This window comes from Ammodytes marinus (assembly GCF_949987685.1).
Source record: "Ammodytes marinus genome assembly, chromosome: 14".
Taxonomy (NCBI): domain Eukaryota; kingdom Metazoa; phylum Chordata; class Actinopteri; order Uranoscopiformes; family Ammodytidae; genus Ammodytes; species Ammodytes marinus.
In genome coordinates this window covers 7,533,500-7,556,161 of record NC_137218.1, presented here as the reverse complement: position 1 = coordinate 7,556,161, position 22,662 = coordinate 7,533,500, and the positions used below count along the sequence as shown (strand labels likewise).

The 22,662-nt window shown below is 41.1% G+C and overlaps 1 protein-coding gene across 1 annotated transcript; it reads right to left on the bottom strand.

The window, feature by feature from the left end:
- Positions 1–19,653: 19,653 nt before the first annotated feature.
- mrpl22 (mitochondrial ribosomal protein L22) lies at positions 19,654–22,431 on the bottom strand. Its single transcript, XM_080041252.1, has 7 exons — positions 22,401–22,431; positions 22,260–22,302; positions 21,637–21,772; positions 21,427–21,492; positions 20,927–21,004; positions 20,637–20,706; positions 19,654–19,949 (listed from the first exon to the last, which is right to left on the bottom strand). Exons 1-7 carry the CDS (start codon positions 22,423–22,425, stop codon positions 19,741–19,743), a joined length of 627 nt encoding a protein of 208 aa, XP_079897378.1. The 5' UTR covers positions 22,426–22,431; the 3' UTR covers positions 19,654–19,740.
- Positions 22,432–22,662: the final 231 nt, after the last annotated feature.

Here is a 22,662-nt window from a genome sequence, read left to right as displayed (position 1 = left end):
GGGGCGATATTCTACAGTTAAAGCCTATTTGCTGAGCTTAAATGTAGATTAATTTTGTCTTTAATTGTTCTGCTAATGTCTGGTTGGTTTTTTACTACGTGGTATTTACAGCTGCTGTTCTGCCGATTTTATTTATTTATTTATTTGTTGTCTTTTTACTGTTGGACGTTTCTTCCATCACTTTGCTCTAGTCTTTGGTTTAACAACTATTGCTTTGCACTGTGTATATAGTTGAGCTGGTTAAGAGCGTGTACCTATATTGTTGTTCTCATTGCTTGTTTCCCCAACCTCCCAGAACTGCTGGTCCATAGACTGATCAAAGGGGGCCTTAGATCCACAGCCAATAGATAGATGAATAGATGGGTGGTATGCAGGGTTATGCCACACAAAGATCACAGACATGGTGCTTGATGCAATTTTAAGTCTCAGCCTTTGAATACCTACGGCAGGTAGTGAGATTGACAATCTAAAACTGACAGTCAGAATATTGTAGCCTGATTTCTAAACTGCAAGATTCAAGATAGAGATAGATAGATAGATAGATAGATAGATAGATAGATAGATAGATAGATAGATAGATAGATAGATAGATAGATAGATAGATAGATAGATAGATAGATAGATAGATAGATAGATAGATGTATAAGCCTACCTCTTTGTTTGTCACCTTCTTGTTGGCACATAATAGATAAATACTTATCTCTCTTTGTCCAGCTTTGTTTGCCTTGTTTTTTAGCTGTACGTCTATTTTTATCATTGTGTAAATTGATCTTGGAAATGTGTGTCACATTGAGAGCAACTTTAAGACAGGGTCAAATCCCTTGCAGGAATACACATACTAGTCTAATAAAGCTGATTATCCTGTTAAAAACAATCACTTTCTTTTACTCTTAAATTTCCACTGACTCTTGTGATCGCCTGCCTCCGTGGCTTTCATTCCCCCGGGGCCCTTTTTCAGAAAAGAGAAACAACCAGAATAGTCAGCAGCAGTGGCACCAAATCCTTGGTCTTTTTTGACGGGCATTGTGGGTGATTGGATTGTCTGTATCAGTGTGTCCCCGAGAGCCTGCAAACGATAGAGAGACCCTGAAGCTGATTAAAGGCTGGCGCCGTCCACCGCCTCCCTAAACACATTGTGACAGGCTGCAGTCCGGCAGGCATCGCCGAGGCTCTTTTTCTGCAGACCGGGAGGTGCCATCCTCGCTTACACAGTAGTGTGACAGCCGCTGCTTTTTTATAAGAAGGACAGACACAAAAAAAAACCCTACAGAAATCAATGGATGCTCAGTACCAGCACACAGTTCTGGTTGGCTGATGTTGTTGTTGTTGTGCTGGTAAGTGGCAGTCTGAAAGCCGATCTGATTGTTGTGAGCTGGTGGATTTGTAGATATAGAGGAGAGCAGGTTGGAAATAAAAAGCAGCTCCCCAGAACGTCCTTCTCAACTTTTAAAAAGGACTTATCAGTTTGAATGGCAGAGCCCACAGCACAAGCCGCCATTATGGCTACATGCAACAGTAAACATAAGAGTAAAGCAGTGGACATAATGACTTTGCTTCGTACAACACAAAGTACCTGTAAGCTGAAAACAAGTTATGGCAATTAAAGATATCCAAAGGTAAAACTAGCCTTTTTATTTTCTTCACAGAATCAGGGAATACAATCAAATTCAGAGCTGTGAACAACTCCAGGCTTTGAACGCTATGACTTTCTTTTCTTCCAGCTCCAAGCACACTCATTCTTCCTATTGATATGCAAGGGAAAGCATTCAGCATTCTACCTATTCGAGAAAGTGACAAATATAAGAACTGCATAGTGGTTGTGCTGTGAAAGTCATGTAAGCAAGGTCTTACAGCATGGATCGTTGAACCCTGTCATAAACCCCAACCCAGAAACATACACAAATGCTCCAAAACACATAGCCTTTGATGACTGCACCTATGACACAGTGATTAACTGGTAAAGTGACAAAACGTTTGGGGTTTACCAGTATTCAAGATACATGGAGGCACAACATAACAGCAACAGCAATATAATGCGATAGGTTTTCAAACCAATCCAAGACTTCTGTTTCCTTTTATGCTTGCTAACCAGATGAGCTATCGGGACATTCTGAGCAAGCCCCAACCTCAGCGATTTTTACCGGCATCCAATAAGGAAGTGACCTACAACTGTAGTAACCAGAAAGTGCCACTGGGGGTGGCGCCAAGACGAGCAGTTTTTCTTTGACTCACTTGTTAGATTTCAAAGCCGCTTTCAAAGTCTTATTAAACCTATTTACAGCCTGGGCCACAAAACCATTTTAGTCTGTATGTTTAGGTCATATCTCCATGACAACATTGAGGGGAGTGAATTTTTTTGGCCCACGCTAGTTTTTATTCTTTTGGAGGTTAAAATGTATTGGCGCGATCTCTTGAGTGACAGCTCTCCGCCCGTTGTCCCTCACTTTGCCTTGGAGGTATACGTCAGCTATCTCCCTCCCCCCGACGTGACGCCGATTCCCCTTTTCGGCAAGAGGAGTGAGGCGGAGTAAAAATCTCACAAGATGGCGACGCGCACAAACCAGGATTATTGGATGCCGTGTGAATAACTGAGGGCAGCCCGGATGCTACATCCATATTATTTACTATCTATGATTCTGAGCTATCTTATTTTTTACATAGAGAATAGATGAAGACACCATTTGGATCAGAATGTCCACCAGAATCATACTGTTATAACTCAAAAAACATTATCAACATTGTCATGCATGCCATTATGAACTCAAATGTATTGTATGTAGTTTAGGCTTTCATGAGTCAGTTTCTCTTGGGATTTTTGCAGGTTAAATTCCTGCAGCTTGGCTTCATCAGAGCTCAAAATCTTTCAGTGGGAAAGCACAGCCAAGATAAGAACAAGATAATGTGCGGCTGCTAAACTGCTACTACTCATTCCTTCCAGTGGGTTGAATGGAAAACAAAGTTGCTGAGGTGTTGCAGCAGCGCAGTTAAATCAGTTCAATGTGGGGCTATACAGTGACTGTGTGTGTGTGTGTGTGTGTGTGTGTGAGAGAGAGAGCAAATTGCTTGCACTCCCTCCTCCAGAGAATGGGCTTAAAGTACAGGCCAGACAAATGACCATTTGCACATACACACAGACTTACACTGCAGGGTCAAGTGCCGAAGAGCCAAAGATCCATTATCAAGATCGGCCCTGTAGAGGATCCAGGTGTCTGGACACAGAGCACATTACATTAGGGAGAGATGCCCGTACAGGTGTGTGTGTGTGTGTGTGTGTGTGTGTGTGTGTGTGTGTGTGTGTGTGTGTGTGTGTGTGTGTGTGTGTGTGTGTGTGTGTGTGTGTGTGTGTGTGTGTGTATGTGTGTGTGTGTATGTGTGTGTGTGTGTGTGTGTGTGTGTGTGTGTGTGTGTGTGTGTGTGTGTGTGTGTGTGTGTGTGTGTGTGTGTGTGTGTGGTACCAGTTTCTTCAGCAGCAAAGAGTTCTGGTTGGGCTCTCAGATGAATCAATTCCCGGCCATCCAATTTAGACTGTGGGGGGAGAGGGGGCATCGATCCTGGCTTGGGGTTTACCATGCAAGGTGGTAGCTTTTTCTAAAAATAAATAAATACACAACACTCCCTGCACTCATGCTGCGACAGCCACTGCAGCATGTCATACATCTTGTAGGACACACCACACACTAAAAAGGCATTCAAAATGATTCCTATTTTTCATTCTCTTAACAATCTAATGAGGGCAAAAAACATACGCAGGGGAAAATATATTATGTATCCTGTAAAGTAACAATACAATTTCTCTCTAAGGAATAATGTAACTGCAGCATCGTGACATCTGATTTATGTAAGTCTTGCCTGAGCTTTCTCTCTTTTATACAGCACAACAGAAAAACACGCAAACCGTAAAATTCACTGTGTAGCAACATCTCTACAGTTAGCATGTGCCCAGTACAGTTCGGGAGTGTGTGGTCCTATGAAGTACGTTGTAGTGCCAGCATGTGTATGCTATCAACATAAAGCATAAACATGGGTTTTATTTGCAAAAAAAAATACTGGCAATAAATTGGAGGCATACATGTCTTTGCAGGTTTGTTACATATTAAACATAAATCAAGATCAACACAGAAGACTTGGTCACGCTTTTTGCTTGCCACAAGTGCACTGGGATAAATAAAGAGACGAGAGAACACTATGGAGACCGATGGAAAGAGAGAGAGAGAGACTGATTGGAATGAGATTTAGGGAATCATGAATCATACATGTAAAGAGCTGAAACAGCCCCCCTCCTTGTTGAGATGCTCCATGTGCCTGCTGGAATAATGGCAGAGGGAAAATACTGCCTGACAATCAAACCACATATAAACCTTTATCACTCTCAAGCTTTGACATTAAAATAAAGAACACCTCAGAGTAAACCCCCATACAACCAATATAACCAAAGCCCTGTGTTTATGAGCCCGTCGGCTGCTGTACGTTTTTACTTGTTGAGCGACGTCGGAATAATCAATCTTAATCTGAGCCTCCTAAAGTCATCCATCTTTTACACACACACAGACACACACACACACGCATTTTACTATCAACCATAAATATCATGTACATCACCAGTTGCTGACAACCAATGCCATGTCAAATTCAAAGGGTCAAATGTTCAAGGGGGAACATGTGACACAAATCATGAAGACAAAAGAGTATTTTTTCATATGCCTGTAGTGACCTTTTTACTTTGTTATGGTTTTTCAAATAATCTACGGTATACCCTTTCAGACCAAACGGTGTCATTGTAACATTGGATAATCAACAGGGCTCAATGTCAAGTGTTTCATTGGATCTATTTTGGAATATATTTGGTAGAAAATAGCCTGTGTGAAAGCTGAGAAGAGATGCCAAAAGAAAACATATTTAACCTTGGGTGAAAAACCAGTATTCAAAGACCATTTGTTCGGCCAACTTTCATTCTCTGTGGTATAGTTGCCTGTTGTGGAGGCAATGGAATATGGAGGTAAAAGATGAAGTAGACTAAACTGACACAGCTGAGATCAATGAAAGTATTGCAAAGGACATGGTGAGTCCAGTTTATCTAGTGTGTTGGTAGCGAGTCAACCTGAAGCAGCTGAGGAGGTGGGTGAATCAGGCCAAGAGATTAGGGAGCTGACGAGGAAAAGTGGGGACAGGTGTGAGAGGCTGCAGGCAGGGAGCTGGAGAGACGGGGAATTGCGAAACAGACCGTGACGTTCTCCTAATTATATGGCAATAGCTAGCATTATAATAGCATGGGACCATAGATAGTATGTAAAAGCATGGGACCAAGTATAAACTGTTGCTTTTCTCCCCCTTCACAAGGCCCTGGCTGTGTTCAGAAAGCCATACTAACGTCCTACTCATACTCATTTTGACGTCGATTTGAGTATGTGACGGTTGTGTATGCGAGTTTGGGTAGACGAGAGATGCCCGGATGAGTACTAATTTCCGGGAAGAATTTGTGTATGCATCGACAGGTTACTTTTCCTACTCAACCGCCCCACAATGCATTGCGTCCTTTCAAACGGCATGAAATGTTTTTATTGCCTTTGTATACTTCAGTGTAAACAGTCCGACAAACCTTGCATACACAATCAATCGTTAAGTAGACAGTATGGAGTATATACTGTACATGTTGAGTATGTAGGAGGGAGGACGGTAGTATGGCTTTTCGAACAGAGCCCCTGTTCCTGATCAACTGAGTATGCGCCAACCTCGCTCAAGAAAACGCTCAATGCGTATGCTGACAATGTGTTGGACGTGACACATTATCACCACCATACTGGCCTGGCATGATTACATCAGTGTTTTCAATCTATGTTTGCGTTGGCATGTGTACGGATACAGATGGTGTTGAGAAATACACTATTCCTTGACACTGTCACGTGAGGAATTTTTCTGCAGAGGGGGGACATTATTAAATAGTTTTACATTATCGGTGTACGTATAGACATGGCATGACTCGAAAAAATTGTGAACCAGGGAGATATTCTCCTGAACCGGATGCCTCTATACGTGTAGGGGTAAAAGTAAAAAATAATCAAAAAACATAAAAAAGGTAATGGGAAACACCAGTGGAAAAATAAATTGACTTAATCTTTTCTCAACCCCTCAGATTTATCTTGTGACCCCAGGGGAGTCTCGATTGCTCATTTGATAGTAATTGCCATTTGCTGACCAACCAATGAAGCACTGTAAAGCCAATCCGATAGGTAGCAACATTCAGTATCCACTGCAGGCATGTGTCCAACCTGTTACCTGTTCACATTGACTCGGCAAAGTGAATGTGACACCATTGTTTCATCACTGCTACATTAAACAGGAGTGTAAGCAATGAAGCAGTTGTGAGTTGAAATGGACAGTGGATATCACATCATTGAAAATAACCAATGCCCTTCAAAGCAATTATTGTGAATTGGAAGAATCATGGCTCATTGAGGGTTTTTCTTTGTTTACTCATTGTGCTCAGTTTATGGACTACATGAAAGATGACGTAACTAATGTATGTTTTCACCGGCTATAAAAACATCAAAGTTAAATGGCGCTTACGAGACAAGTCCAAATAAATAAAGGGGTCATGCTGACGGTGTTGTTAGTTTTATGTCGTTTTTTTTTTTTCACCCAGTCACTGGTTTTGATTCATTTCAGTAAGCTATGTGGTGATGATGTGAGAGGCTTGTTTAATGTGGGTGATCCATCACAGTGACCAATGGCTCTGCTTCAGCTTTTCACCAGGTATGTGATCATGGAGTGGGGAATGCAGTTTGATGCCAGGACTGTTTAGAAAGCCCCTTCTTGATGTTGTATTCAAGGACAGACTGTAAGTATGTCTTTGTTCTATCGTATTCATAACATATTGTTTTCTTCATAAATCCAAGAAGACAACCAATAAGCAAACATGGACTTGGACTTAGAGTGTGCGTATCTATTAATTGGATTATTTTCTTGTACTAACATATTTACTGTTAGTTCGCTGACTGTACTGTCTATGGCAGCACGTTAGAGCATCTTTACCATCATCATCGCCACGGGAAACTCCACAAACCAACAAGTCAAGCATCACTCGTATAGCTGAGCGAAGACAAGTGTGAGCCCTCTCCATCAAACTGACCTCATTCACACATTGTAGCAGCACCTCAAGAGGATAACATATTGTCGCCCCTGACTTTAGAACTGACCATTTTTCTTGATAACTACATTGTCTGATAGCTAAATTGCATATTGCGGTCTGATCTCAATGGGGGCTGAGATACTTATAAAAGGGATATTTAAAATAAAAAGAGCCTGCGATTAGATCTATCATGATCCAAATAGCATGCAATTTGTATGTAGATAAAATAATAGCGCTCTTGAACCACAGTTCTTCAAAGATCTAACAGACTTTTTAGCCTTTAATATTTCAGTTGACATTATGCGTACATAAATCATATAATTACCAAACTAAACTTAGAGCAAAGAGGGGGCTCACCAGAGGCTGAATATGCATGGTAGATTCCAGACTTCTCTATCGAACACCCAACAGTCCCAACAGCTTGTTGTCCTTGACTTTCGACGCCTCCTGCATCTTCACCACAATCTGCTAAAAAGAAATTAGGTTCATTTATCTTTTTAAGTGAGAGAAACACACTGAGAGTTTTTTTTGCCGGCTTGCAACAAACCGCAACCATACCTCCAAAAAAACAAACTTGCGTGCCACATTTTCAAAGCAATTAGGAACGTAATTAATGGAACCCAATACCTGTTGTGCCAGAGAGCAATCACCAGAGAGGGGACAGTGAAAAATTTAGCAATCAAATTAATCAAGCAAAAGGCACAGGCCAATTACTCACAAAGCATCTAGAGTGTGGCGCCGCGTTTTCAGAGAACAGGTGATAGTTATCATTAAATTAGTGGGAGATCAGCGGCTCGAAGCTGCTTTCATCATGTGGGGCCCTTGATGAACCGCGGGCCGGGCGGCGCATTTGTTGTTGGGCGCAGCGGCAGACGAGGCAGTCCATATGCTCACATGTTTAATAGGAGTGGAGGAGAGGGTGTGTTGGGGTAATTATGAATGGCAATGTGAGTGATTCTACAGCAGCAACGCAACAGCAACGTCTGGTAATGTATCGGAGCCCTCGTGTACAGTACAGTTGATCATTGGTGGTCCTCTAGGACAGTGGTTCCCAAACTGTGTGCCGCGGCACACTGGTGTGCCGTGAGGCAAGTCCAAGTGTGCCGTGGGATTTTGTGACAACCATAGCCTACTGCAATATAGTATACAACTATACAAAAATAATTATTTTAATTTACTATATACCACTTTGAATGCACTCATTCCATAATACAGAGGCAAGCTCTTTATCTAAAAACTATTTAAAAAATCCTCAAAGAGGATCCCACATTTGGCTGTTCGCGCAGTTGCGCAGGTGGGAATTTACATCAAATCAAGGCCCCTGAAATCTCGCCTTTTCTCCCAGCTGTGCGCTGAGATGGGAGCCGACCACCAAAGCCTGATCCTCCACACAGAGGTACGATGGTTGTCTCGGGGGAAAGTCTTATCCCGTTTTTACGAGCTTCGGGAAGAGCTTTTGGAATTTTCACGTGAACACACTGTCCCACATAAGGACAGGCTCGCGGATGAGAGCTGATGCTCCAGGCTGGCTCCTTGCAGACATATTTTGGCATCTCAACGAGTTAAACGGCAAGCTTCAGGGCAGGAATGAAAACATTTTATCATTCACAGACAAGATTCGGGGCTTTATGGGCAAACTGACCCTGTGGCGCGAGGCTTTGGAACAGCTGCGCCACAGGAAGCCAGTGAGCACGCTATATATGCCGAACACCTTCAGATCTTAAAAGAGAGGGTTGAGCGCTATTTTCCACGTGTGGCGGACATCGAGGACAATGACTGGATCCGAGACCCATTCAACCAGGAGTCCGAGTCCTCAACCGAGAAGCTCACTATGAAGGAGAGAGAGGAGAGCGCAGAGCTCCGTGCGGACCGCACGCTGAAACTGAAATTTAGTGAGCTCACACTCGATCAGTTTTGGTTGGTTTGTGCATCAGAATATCCAACCATCTCCCACCACGCTATCGACCAACTTCTTAATTTCCCCACCACCTACCTGTGTGAGTTGGCGTTCTCCACTCTTGTTTACATGAAGAACAAGACCAGGTCACGGCTCTCTGTTGAGCAGGACTTGCGAGTGGCCCTCTCCTCCGTGCCACCAAGGATTAAAAAAATCTGTGCGCCCCGACAGGCACATGTGTCCCACTGATTTGTTAGTAGGCATAATATTTACAAAAAAAGCCTGATTCTAAATGTTACAGTTATAATTTGTAGGTCAGATTCAGGACCATGCAGCTTTCTCATGGACAGTTCTCTGCTGAATTTCTGTTTCCTTTGCCTCACCTGTCTGGTTGAAATGGGTGTGTTTGATTAAGCCCAATTTGATAAAGTTTAAATATTTTTGTGAAGTATTTTGTTAATAAATATTTCATGAGTAGAATAGTTGTCTTTGTCACATCGTATTTGGCATTAGTAAATAATTATAAACTTAACAGATAAACAGATGATATTAGTGATAACACGTGTTATAAGGCTATTTTGCACAATAGGTGTGCCTTGAAATTTTTATTTGTCCTTAGGTGTGCCTTGGGCACAAAAAGTTTGGGAACCACTGCTCTAGGATTACATTTAATACTGGATTTCAGAGAGAGGTGCTTCCTGCAAAGCACGGAATTCATCAAATATGTGGAGGAAAAATCCAATCCAGAAATCAAATAGCAAACACCTTATGTATATTTTGTAATTAGGATAAAGTGTAGTTAGTCGGTTTCAAGTAAAGTTAAGTAAAATCTATATTCAAATTAGTGAACAGGGCTGACATAAATCAAAAACCTGCAAACCCAGAAGCCTTTGGAGCCAGATAGAAATGTATGGGACGTTTACATAAAATAAAATAAAATGTAAAGACAATATCATGTGAAACTTTAAAGATACAGTATATCGTATATATGTACGCAATGTACAATGTTCTAATCTGATTTCAATCTTGGCTGACTGCTGTCTTTGATCTCGTCTTTTCTCTTGTTGTGTGTTGCTGCAAAGAAATGTATTGCTCTGTCAAGGCATCATTTGATTGGAGCTTGTATTGCCATGGTAAATAAAGGATGAAGGGCTTGGTTTGGAAACAAATGTTGGACTGAGTGTGTGTGTGCTGGAGTGTGAATAGCGTTTGTGCATTCCAAGTGCATTGGTCGGGCTGAGTGCGAGGTGGTGCTGTCCGTGGTGCTGATTAGTCTGGACGTGCGGTACAGGTTGGCCGAATGGAAGCGGCTCCGATGGACTGTGTGTAATGAAACGTGAGGACCTCGTGCTAATCCACACAACGGGGGGGAACAGAGTCACTAAAGCACAAGCAATGGATGCAAAGCTGCCCAGTCCACACTCTCTGTGTGCTTTGGTCATGTCATCTGACTGATTCCTTCGGCCATTTGCTGCATGTAAAATAGAGGGAAATTGTGGAAAACAATCTAAAAAAAATACATCACTTTTCTGAGATGAGGCCCTATGTCTATCTATATAACTAATATGTCATTATGTTGAAAACTTGCCAGGAGAGAGTTTCCAACAACCATTAAGAAAAAAAATATTTGTGGAGAAAACCCCAACGTGTGTCCAGTGTTTGTGTGTTTTCAAAGATAATTCACTTACTAAAGGATTTTCTGATAGTGAAAATGAAAGTAACATTATACTTTCTCTGAGATTTCTTCCGCATCACTCTAATAGGTGAATATAATTGAAGCCAGTGTATAGGCTAACATTGAGTGATTGCTGAGCCGGTTGTTTTGGTGGTGCATATGTTTGGGTTTTTTATATTCCCTGCAGTTTCATCTCACAGTTTGAGCCGTGAGGTTAACCAAAGTCTGCTGTTCAACACTGATACCAAAATCAAAACCAAATTCAGGCACCCAGTGGTTTTCCGTTTGGTTAGGATTAGTTCCTTATCTGTACTCTACAGATGGATACAAGTGCAGAGAGAGACAAATTCCATTTTTTTTTTTACATTTTTGATTCATGAGGTTCACAAAAATTGGCCCCGGCTCGGACACCAGAGACACACACAATCCCATTATACACAGTCGCTGATTGTGAACTACACTTTGAAATTGGGACTGATTCTCTCTCTCTCTCTCTCTCTCTCTCTCTCTCTCTCTCTCTCTCTTTAAAAATAAAAAAATAAATGTCTTTTAACTGCTTGACTGGAATAGGAACAAACACATCATTAAATCAGCAATGTCCCACTGTCGTTGTCATTATGAGGCTCAGTTTGATCCAGACATATTTCATTAAAGAGACATGGCAGCCATTCTGGGCGCCTGAGTTCCCATCGGTGCAGATATTTGACTCTTAATCATGGACTCAGTGCACACCGAGCCCCCCGGGAAAACCGCCTCTTTGCTTTAGCAACATTTTCAAAGAATAACATTAAAAAATAATAGTTGATGAAGTTGGCTCTGAGCAAAGGCACTAAGCACTTTAAAAGCTTTCCGTTGTCTTACAGTACAATTTCCAAATCAATATTTCATTAACTGGATAGAGGTGCAATGCTCCTTGTTAATAAAGAAGGTTTTGGCTCAGCGCAGAGTTAACGTGTATAGCTTTAGCGAATTTTCAGGGCAGGGCGGGCTGTGGTGGGCAATTATGTTCCACCTGGCCTTCACACACACACACACACACACACACACACACACACACACACACACACACACACACACACACACACACACACACAGTAAACTATATTCTCTGGTCCTCCCTTGATTGTTTCTGTGTTTATGGGCCGTTTTATGACCTGAGAGTCTCTGATCTCCAGTGTCGACTGGCATCAGGTGACTTTCCCCGCGGCAGGCAGCAGTGAGAAACAAAAGATGGGCTGTAAGGTGCATCAGCGTATGTTATCCAGGATCTAAATACACAGTTAAATTCATGACAGAATTATCTCACGGACAGACTTTATAGATCACATTTAAAGAGCTGATTTGAATTCACTTCAGACCTGATTTATGACCACTAAGCATATTCTGATTGGCTGGAAGCAGTGCATGATTTCAACATAACCACACCAGCGTGTACTGATGTTGCCTCTGACCTTCCCCTTGTTCTATCTCCTTTGACCTGTTTACATTTAGATCAGGGACTGTGCCTTTTTAATTGAAGCTCGGAGCCAAAGTTGGGTCAGGAAGAAGACTGTCTATTCTCACTCTCATGACTATGCCAATGGGCGTTTCACTCTCTCAGCTCCTCTCCTGTCAGATTCACCGTGACCTCTGTGAGCCAATTATCTTGTTGCTGCCCAGTTTCAAACCATATTGTCTCTCTGCTGTCAGTTTGTCATCTCAGCCTGGTTGTTGCAACCCTCCTCTCCCCCCCCACCCGGCCCCCATTCACCTGCAGTCCTCCACTGCATCCATCCAGGTCTTCATTACTCTTACTGTGCTCTTCACCTCTTCACTCATAACGATGTCTAGACTCTATAGAGGGGTTATTCTCCACAACCCATAGCTTAATAATACCTCCTTTAAGATGACTTCACGATGGGGTCCAAATGCCAAAGATATAGATTTTATGACCTATAATGTGAACATATTTTAGCAGCATCATTGGACAAAGACGGTAGAGTTTTAATGACACCAGCATCCAAGCAAGCATGTGCCGGCAGCACACGTATTTGTATGGGAAGCGAGTGAAAGAGAGACCGCAGGATGCATCGCAATGAGGTAATGTATTTATATGTGACTTTGTCAGATGAATACTGGGGTTCTTGTTTGCTGTTACAGGTCATTTATAATCATACTACTTTTTCATTAACATTTAAAAGTTCCTTGTAGGAGGTTTAAATAAATTGTTCTTTTTAAAACTTTCCCAACCAGCCTCCCCCACAAAGGGCCTGGTTTTGTCCGAGGTTCCTTCCCATCAAAGCAGGGTTTGTCCTTGACTGTCGCCAAGTGCTTATTCACTGGTGAATATTTTGTCTCTGTAAATGAGAGAGTATCGTCTCAACATGGCTTGCATAAAAGTGTAATGAGATAACTATTGTTTTGTTTGTCACTGTATGGGTACAATTTACTTGACTTGACTCATGTGATCGCTCCTGATTAAAAATGTAAAAGACCTGCTGTCACTTCAACTATATTGTCATAGTGAATTTTGGTGCATGATATTTAATTTGTGTTGCAGATAATAACATATTTATGGAATGTAGCGTTTGTATTTATAAAGGCAGTGTCAATGGATTTCTAGTTGAAATACCAGTTTAGCTTTCAAACAGAAAACAAGTAGTACACTTAATGTGCGTAGAACTCTTGATGCATTTATATAAACAACTGCTTTTGATATGTATAAGGTCTTCATTTTGGTTCAAAGCAGGAGAAGGTACCTCCATTTTAATACATCCATCTAGCGGGAACAACAGCTTGAAGACAATGAGTGTCATTTAGAAGTTTGGGGGAGTTGCCTGTTTCACTTTATCCAAGGTATGGGGAAAAATACATAAAAAGTGTCAAATTTTTTCTAACTCTGAGTCCTTAAATTAACTTTTTATCTATACATTTTAAGAATTCACTCCATTTCTTTATTCAAGAGCACCAACCATTTGTTATCTCACTATCCAATTTTCATATATCAGCTGAGGTTAGCGCATAGAAATGTAAATGGTACCATATAGACAAGAACAATAGGAACATATAACCTCATCTCCCAAAGGTATCTAAAGTGAAGGTCTGCCTTTGTCAATTTATAAAATGCACTTTACTTGAATTCAGTTTAAGATGAATTTGTGTGAAAGGGAATCACTGTGGGGCTTTTGGCATCAGTGCACAAGCACAAGCAGCGGTGCTTGCCATTCAGGGCTGAATGCCTGGACATTTGATTAACTATTGTACAGCTGTAATGAAATATTGGAATGTGTATACGCACAGGATCACAATTACAGAAAGTCAATTTTACTGTTACAGTCTTTCATAGTAGTACTTTTTCTGTTTCTCTGGCGTGACAAATTGAAATATTGAAATCCATCTTGATGAATTGAAAGACATGCAGAGCACATACCCAGCAGGATTGTGTCAAATTGCTTTTTTTCTGTGTCTCTGGGTTAGTGTGGGGTATGATCCATTGAGTATGCAGACATATAAAGGGAAGCCGTATAGCCTGAAACTTGGTAGTGCTACTGCTTCTATTCAAACCTCTGACATGCGGTATGGAGCCGGCCAACTCAGACATGATGCAACAGTGACACCCAGTGCATAACACGCTAGGGGTTACTCATATCCTAGAAGCCTTTGTGGAAAATTCTGATACAGTATTACTCATCAGTATTGTTTTTTTCCCAATCTAAATATCAAGTGTTTTCAGAAATGAATGTATGAATTGTGAAAGTATGGACTCTGGAGGGCATACATAGGTTTTATATAAGAAAAAGTTGTCTCCACATAATCACATTTTTTTTACCTAAAATGCTACTTATCATCCGGCTCCTATGCCTTTCAGTTGCTGTATCTCCTCTGTCTGAGCTTCATTTGAGTTTGTGCACCATATTGTAATGAACCGCTTTTCTCCTGGTTCAAGTTGCTTGAAAGCAACACCAAAACTCATTTATGTTCAACCAGCTTGTCTATCTCTTGTTTATTTAATAATGAAGATTGAATATTGTTTAGGACAAAAACAGAAGGTGCGGTGAAGAACACACTCAGGGCGTATGGGTGCTGTGCAAACCAATAAGCAAACTTAACCAAAAGAGCACTCTTAAACTATGAGCAACAATCAATTAGCCTACTTAACGAAACCAAGAGAAAACAACAGCTCACCGTGTTACCAGCCAAACCAAACACAAGGAAAACAGCACCCCTAAAACCTAGTGAAACTCACACATAGTATAAGTGTAAAAGAGGTCAGTATCCTAAAACCTAGCCCTGCAAAAGGCGTGTCTCAGAATTAACAATTTATATCACACAGTTCTAAAATAGAGAACAAGCATACTAAGCACCGAGACGAGCTGCTCCCAAACAAACATTGAGACAGCTGCGCTTTTAGAGTAAGATGATCTAATAATGGCTCAGAGACACTCCTCAAGTCTATACAAAGGTCAAGTCAACGTGAAAAAAAACAGAGATGCACCTAATTACTTCTGTTGCTGCTGGAATGGTGAGCTTTCTCTGAGGGGGAAAATGAAGTGACTGTGGGGCTTCATTGGAGGCTGTCCAGAGAGCTAACAAAGTGTTTGGTGTCTGGATTTGTTTCTCAAGGGCAAAGCATCCAGCGCCAGCCAGCGGCCAGCGGGGCAGCCTGCTCTGTTGTGTGTTTATGCCCAGGATTTCATTTGGGAGCTGACACAATTTTTTTGTCGTTTCTCTGCACACCGCCACCACAGACGGACAGGGTGAGAGAGAGAGAGATATATATACATAGAGAGAGAGAGAGAGAGAGAGAGAGAGAGAGAGAGAGAGAGAGAGAGAGAGAGAGAGATATACATAGAGAGAGAGAGAGAGAGAGAGAGAGAGAGAGAGAGAGAGTAAGAGAGAGGAAACAATTGAAAAGTTAAAAGGAAATGAATAACACCCTGAGGCACTCCCCAAACAACGGGCGTCTGTTTTCTATTTGTTTCTCAATCTGAGCCTCCTCTGACCAACAACCCACAGTAACAACAAAATAAAGGAAGCATCATAGCATCCCAATCTGTCATCCTAGTGTGTGTGTGTGTGTGTGTGTGTGTGTGTGTGTGTGTGTGTGTGTGTGTGTGTGTGTGTGTGTGTGTGGCGTATATAGGCTTCTATTCATGATATTTTAAACATACAGATTCCCAAATCATGAATACTAAAGTGCTTGTTTGAATCTTGCCTGCAGTTTATTCCCAGCGCTGGGAGCATGTTTTCTTGTCTGGCGGTCTTGCTGCTGATGAGCTCGTGTGTGGAGAGAGACAATGCATTATTCACTTTATGTAATCTCTGGACTCCAACGTGCAACACCTACATAGGGGATGGCAGGAGCGCAACGATACAAGCTATACGGTTCTCATTTTCCATCATTTATTTATGTGACTTCTCCCATACAAAAACACCACGGGGGAAAATAAATGTTTCACCACACCAGTGACTCTTGACAAAAAAGACATTTGGATCTGAACGGTGTTTGCTAAACAGCCATTAAAGAAACAGACAGGAAAAGTGAAATAATATGACATAGGCTATGTTGCATTTTTGTAACCATTTGTCTTCCAGGGCACCCCTATATAAATAAATCATGGTTAGAATGACTGTGTTAAAATGAGGATGTGAGAAATATAGATTACTTTTTTCTTTATTTTGGAAACTTGTCATGCAGTAGTACAGGCAGTAGCATGCACAATAAGTACAGTAACACATTGACGGGCATGTTATTAAAAAAGAGTGTTTTGACAAAGGCACCCCAGTTTAATGTCCACTTACTGACTTGTGATCCCCCTCGGGACTCAACCAAGCAATACAGCTGAAAAGCCTGGGGAAGAAAACACAGCAAGTGGTATTTAGTCATAACAGAAAAAAGCGTCAATTACTGAAAACCTTACAGTTTTAGATTATTTCAATTGTATCAGACTTCAGACCGCTTGAGTTCTGTATTCCACTGGGGTGTTCATTATAATTTTCGGTCAATAATACATTACCATTTTGTGGTGACACAGTTTAAAGTGTCACTTGACTTTTTTCAAAGTTTATAAGGCTTCATCTGTATCACATCCTCAGCCCTGTGATGTTTTCAATAAAGCAGCAAGACTCTGCTCAACTCATGATGTAAAGTAAGCTATACACACACACACACACACACACACACACAAACACACACACACACACACACACACACACACACACACGCACGCACGCACGCACGCACACACACACACACACACACACACACACACACACATCAGAAAGGCAACTGCAACAACAAAGAAACACCGTTATGGACCTTCAAAGGTTTCTGATTTTTGATATGAAAAGAGCTGAGCGAAAAAAGTACACATGTTCTCAAGGGGATGCTCATCCTCTCTCATACACACAAATAGCCTGCATGCACTGCACACTGTTCACACATCCATTATTCAGCCCAGTTGCCGCTTCACCAACACGACTCTCAGAAACATGGTCTTAGCTGACAGAAAGCCCAGATGGACCTCAGGCCTCTCAGGTTTATTGGCCCAAGCTCTGCCAAACATTTTTCTCCTTCAATCCCAGTGTGTGTAGCAGCGCCTTGGTATAGCCGACGGGCGGAGGCAGTCAACTGTACAATGCAGACTAATTGCTGTAGAAAATTACACAAGTTGTATCTTTGAGTTTGTGTGTGTGTGTGTGTGTGTGTGTGTTTGTCTTTGTCTGTGTGTCTTTGAAGTCTGTCTTGCGTAATTACAGTTGGAGAGGAGGGGCGGTGGTTTGTCAATGAAGTGTTGTGTTGTTTTTCAGTGGTAGGAACACTTATCACAATGCTCTTGAACGCATCATTGTCCACTTTACTGACTTTATGGATCCATTACACCAGCCAATTAGTCGCAATGAGGGAATTTAAAGAAACAGGAACTCATTTAGATTTTTGCTGAAGGACTACATATTGTTGTAATACAATGTTAGCTATCAAATAGAAGACAAAAAGCTGCACAATCATGTTGTCATCATATTTCAACTATAGAAATCAAACTTCACGTCTGTGTGGTGTTACGTAGAGCCTGTTGACTGAATGTCAACATGGTCAATATTATTATCGATACTAGCTTGTCAGAGAGCTTAGAGAGGTATTAGAGTGGGTTTATATTTCGTCTGAAAAATGGCAATAAGCTTGGAATTATTCTGAAATTGGTCTGCTAGAAATCAGTGACACATAAACATATAATATATATTTTTTCTCTCTCAATTATCAATGTTGGTTTAAGCCTCCAAATCCAGTATAAGTCATGTGAATAATTATTATTAGCCTATTGAATGTGCTGTGCATGTGTTGTGTTCGTGCTCAGAAAGGTGAAGGGAGATCACGAGTAAAGAGAGATATGGATAGAGAGAGAGGGGCAGATAGATATGGATAGAGAGAGAGAGGGGCAGAGAGATAAAGAAAGATATTATCTGGTTGGGAAGTGTAGGAGGAAGGAAAATGGAAGATATGACCTTTTGCTCTTTTCAGAATTTGTGGCTGCTCTGTGCCGTGGGACCGATCCGGCCTCTGACCCTAGATTAAAGGCTGAAATTGGGGCCAGCAGATGGCATGCTATTTGAAAATACACTCAAAGACAACCAGAGCTTACTAAGGGAATGTGTAGGCATGTGTTGACAAGCATGCTGGATCACTCACAATCACCAACCGGAAACTAGAGACCAATTAGGTAAGGCAGAGACCAAAAAGCTCCGGGCCTCCACACACACACTGAGACACTGTGTGACCTTTTGACTATTCCCAAAGAGGCCACGCTTTTTTATTTCTCCTCATTAGATTATCCACTTCAATTTATTAGCATAATAATAAATACAAAATGAAGAGTGGGAGGTTGAGAAATTCCAAAAAGAGAACACAAATTGATGAGGACGTGGAGAGACATTCTGCAGGGGGTTTGAGATGAGAAAGCTATAGGACAACAAGAAAGCATCCTGAAAAAGTAACATTGTAAAAATGAACAAGCAATTTACCGTCTTCATCTGACATAATATACAGGCAAACATTCAAAAGATGTTTTTCTGAGTTCCTGCGCCAGTGTCAGAGGGGCGATATCAGTTTGTAAACGCTGCCATACTGAGAAATACAGAGTTAGGTGGAGCCGATCAAGGCTTAATCCACTCTATGTCAACTCGTGTGGCGATGGCTTGAATGTAACAAATATTTCATTTATATAAAAAAAGTCACACACTATAGCTTTAAAGAAGGCAGCTGTTACCTATTTTAAATCACATTTATTTTAAAAACATCAAGGTCTTCCCTTTCTTTGGCCAGAGTGACGCCTCCATAGCAGAGCCCATCACTTGCAGCCTACTGTATAGTTCCCTGTGCTAAATAACAGGCAGCGAGGCAGCTGTGAGGATGTCTGCAGGCCGGGCGGTGCCTCACTAAACTGCGGTCCAAGTGAAGGGATGAAGAACAGTGGAGCTGACAGGTTGGGACTCAGGGGAGGAGTTGTGTTGACTGCTGTCACCCAAACACAACTAGCACACTGAAGCTGTGACAGTATGAAAGACACACACACACTCAAGGCTCTCTTTTAGTATGGCACAACAAACACTGTTATTTCCCTGAGGTGCAGAGGGATGTTTTTAGTCTCTCCGCCCGCCCTGATTGCTCTTTTGGTGACTTGCTGTCTGCTGCAGTGGCAGGAGAGGCACGGCAGAGAAAAATGTCACTGGCAAACTACTATTTGTATGTCGTAATAGTGGTAGTAAAGTGGAACATACAATTGCTAAAAGTGACATTGTGACCAGTACTACATAATCGCATAGATTTTTTTCAGTTTCAACCTCCACTCAGAAACATTGGATGGCTTTATGATGTGTCTGTAACCCAACTTTACTCAAAACTGCTTCAAAATGGCTGCAGTCAAAGATACGCACACGATGAAAAAAACAATAATGACAAACGCTATCGAAGGTCTCATTAGCCTTTTATCGCTCATTTATTTACAAATGTCAAATGACACACACACACACAGATACAGTAAAATTTACATGTGAAATACGATCCATCTACAGACTGTGGATGATTGTTCTGTTCTTGAGGGTCTGGACATACTCTTTGGCCTGGTCAAAGCTCGTCTTCTCCTCTGTTTTGGGCGGTAATCCCTCCACCAGCTTGACAAAGTAGTTGCAGTACACTTTGTCCATGATGCCAAACATCCCGCGGCCATGGTAACGGATCCGCTTCAGGTACTTCCCTTTGCCGGAGAAGGACTCGGCTGAAAGGAAGACGGGAGGGGACGGTTTGTTAATAAAGAAGGGATGAGATAAACAGATAAAGAGAGAGAGAGAGAGAGATAAGTTAGAGAATAAGTCATTTAATTTGTAGAGGTGCCTCTGATTAAAATAGCAAAGCTTGTGCCAAGTTTAAGCTTATCTGTAATAACGTCTGCAACTGCAAATAAATTACTTTCTACAGCATCTGAACTCAAATGAAATCTACAGTTAAATCATTACTTTTCCTCTCCTACTGAAGGTCATTTTCCTCACGATAAAATGTATTGTCTTGCTTTTGGCACAAAGGCTGACAGCATGTGACAACTACTGTGACATTTGTCAGTATGTTTGGGAGACCGATTTTTAATTTTTTGTCTTTGAAAATATATTTTTAATAAATATAGCCCTACCGCAAATCCTTTTTTGTTAAAATAGCTTTGACACCAAAAACACATTATTATTTGGGAATATGTTGAATATCAAACAGTTATTCCCTTCATCAACATGCTTACAATGGCTTTAGAAAGTATTCAGACCACTTATGTCTATGCACTAATTTTATTTTCTGTTTTACATAAACCAACATTTAAGGAGCAGATGCAACTTGTTTACACACTTAGCAATTCCAGCTGCAGGAGTTTATGTTGAGTTAAAAATATGCAGTTGTTCACACACGGAGCCTGACTTACCTATATACAGGTTGGATTTGTACTCGACATTGTGATTTTTGACCGCCATCTCTTGAGCTTCCAGAAGAACCTGGAAAAAAAAGATTACAATTCATAAACTTCATTGAGAAAACTAAATGCTGCATGAACACAACACAACTCATTAAACAAAACATGAGCACAGAATATGGGAACATTTGGTATCACACTGGGATTTGAATAATATGAATTGTGGCTGCGGTGTGTAGTTTTTAATCAAGCAACACACATGCTACCAAACACTTAGGAAGAATCAATTTAAAGCTTCAAACCTCTTTCATGATATTGGCCCCTTTCTTGTCATTAAACTCCAGCTGTGCGATGGCCTCATCAATGCTCATGCCACGGATCTGGAAGAAGAACCAACATTGAGATGAAGTAACAAAGGGGGAACAGCTGGTGAGCTGGAAGGACAGCAGGGTTTTGCACTGCCCTGGGGAGGAGGGCACTTTTCTGTATCTCGCTCTGTTAAGTTAAAAATCATAGCTAGGCTTATCACTGAGATTGGATCACGTATTATTGACGTATCTGTTGACAGAGTTTTAAAATATTGTGTGAACTAAAGATCAGACAAAAAAACAAGTACAGAGAACCAACAGCTTAGTTTAAGTAGAATCATAACACATCTGGAATTGTTAAGGTATGAGGAGTCATATGATATGATTAAGCTACTTGTAGTGTTGTCTTATTTGATCCATTACTGTGGCTCCAACATGTGCCCAATTAATGCAACTGTACCAAGAAAAGAAAAAAAAAATGCTGTAATTCTCACCATTTTGGCCAGGTACCACATCTTGTCTTTGCTGTACTTGATCTGCCTCCTGCTGTGGTGGATCTCCTGGAGAGAAGAAAAAGTCAAAGAGTTAAGGTGTTTGTAGAGACTCAAGACAACTCATATACACAATGCATACATCCATAACTCCTTTGTTACACATCCAAAGAAGCTCTGAATAACTACACTCTGTGACGTTAAAAGACTGACCGCTGGTCTGCGGGGCTCCTCTGGTAGCTGAGGTGGATACACCTTCAGGTTGCTCCTCTCCCAGTACTTGGAGTCCAGTGTTGCGCTGGTGTGGAGACATGAGAGCTGCTGAGGACCGCCACCCAGGACATGTAACCTACAGGGAAGATACGAACAGGGACATTTAATTGCATGTGTTGGTCATATAAGCTCAGACACTTACATTTGAAAATAAATAAATACATAATAATATTCATAAATAACATGACACCAATTATGGCCTTAATTAACATTAGATCAATTAATTGAATTGAATACATGTTAAATGTTAAGACTTTTTATTGATCTGAAGTAACCCCGTGACTGTGTCTAAAAGCATTCAAGCTATTGATGTGAAATCATCTGGAGTTCTACATGACTGATATGATTTTGGGGGACATCGCCTTCTTTCTGACACTTAAAAAGCATGCAAACGTATAACACGCATACAAAAGTAACGATTAACGTCAAACGGGTAAAACGAAGAATAAACACTAACATGCACATAATTAAACATTATAAACGGACACCATTTAAATGTTAGCAACATGGCATTTGTCCTTAGCTAAACAGCTATAATGCTCCTCTGATTTGAATGTGCTTACCTTGAGTGTAACACTCCCGATATGTTTCTAATAAAAGCCATACCTGGGGAAACAAAATATGCATCCCTTAAACATCATCAGTAGACATACTTAGTGATATAATGCCACATTTGTAGGTAAGTACGCTGCTTTTTCTCTTACCACGTCCTGTCATTGCAGTCGCCATGTTGTATTTTTACGACGCTTCTGTGTTCGCTTTACGATAGTAAGTGTTTACAGCGTTAACATTTTGAAAGGCGTTAACACCACCCTGCACTGTGTTGTTATTTGTCGCCCTTTCTACGCAGATGGCCTCTTAAGTATATATATAGGTTGTCATTCATACAGTATCTTGAGCGTTAAGCAAAAGGTAATTTAAAAAAATGCATTTGAAGTTTGCATTCGTCATGGTTTGACCCAATGA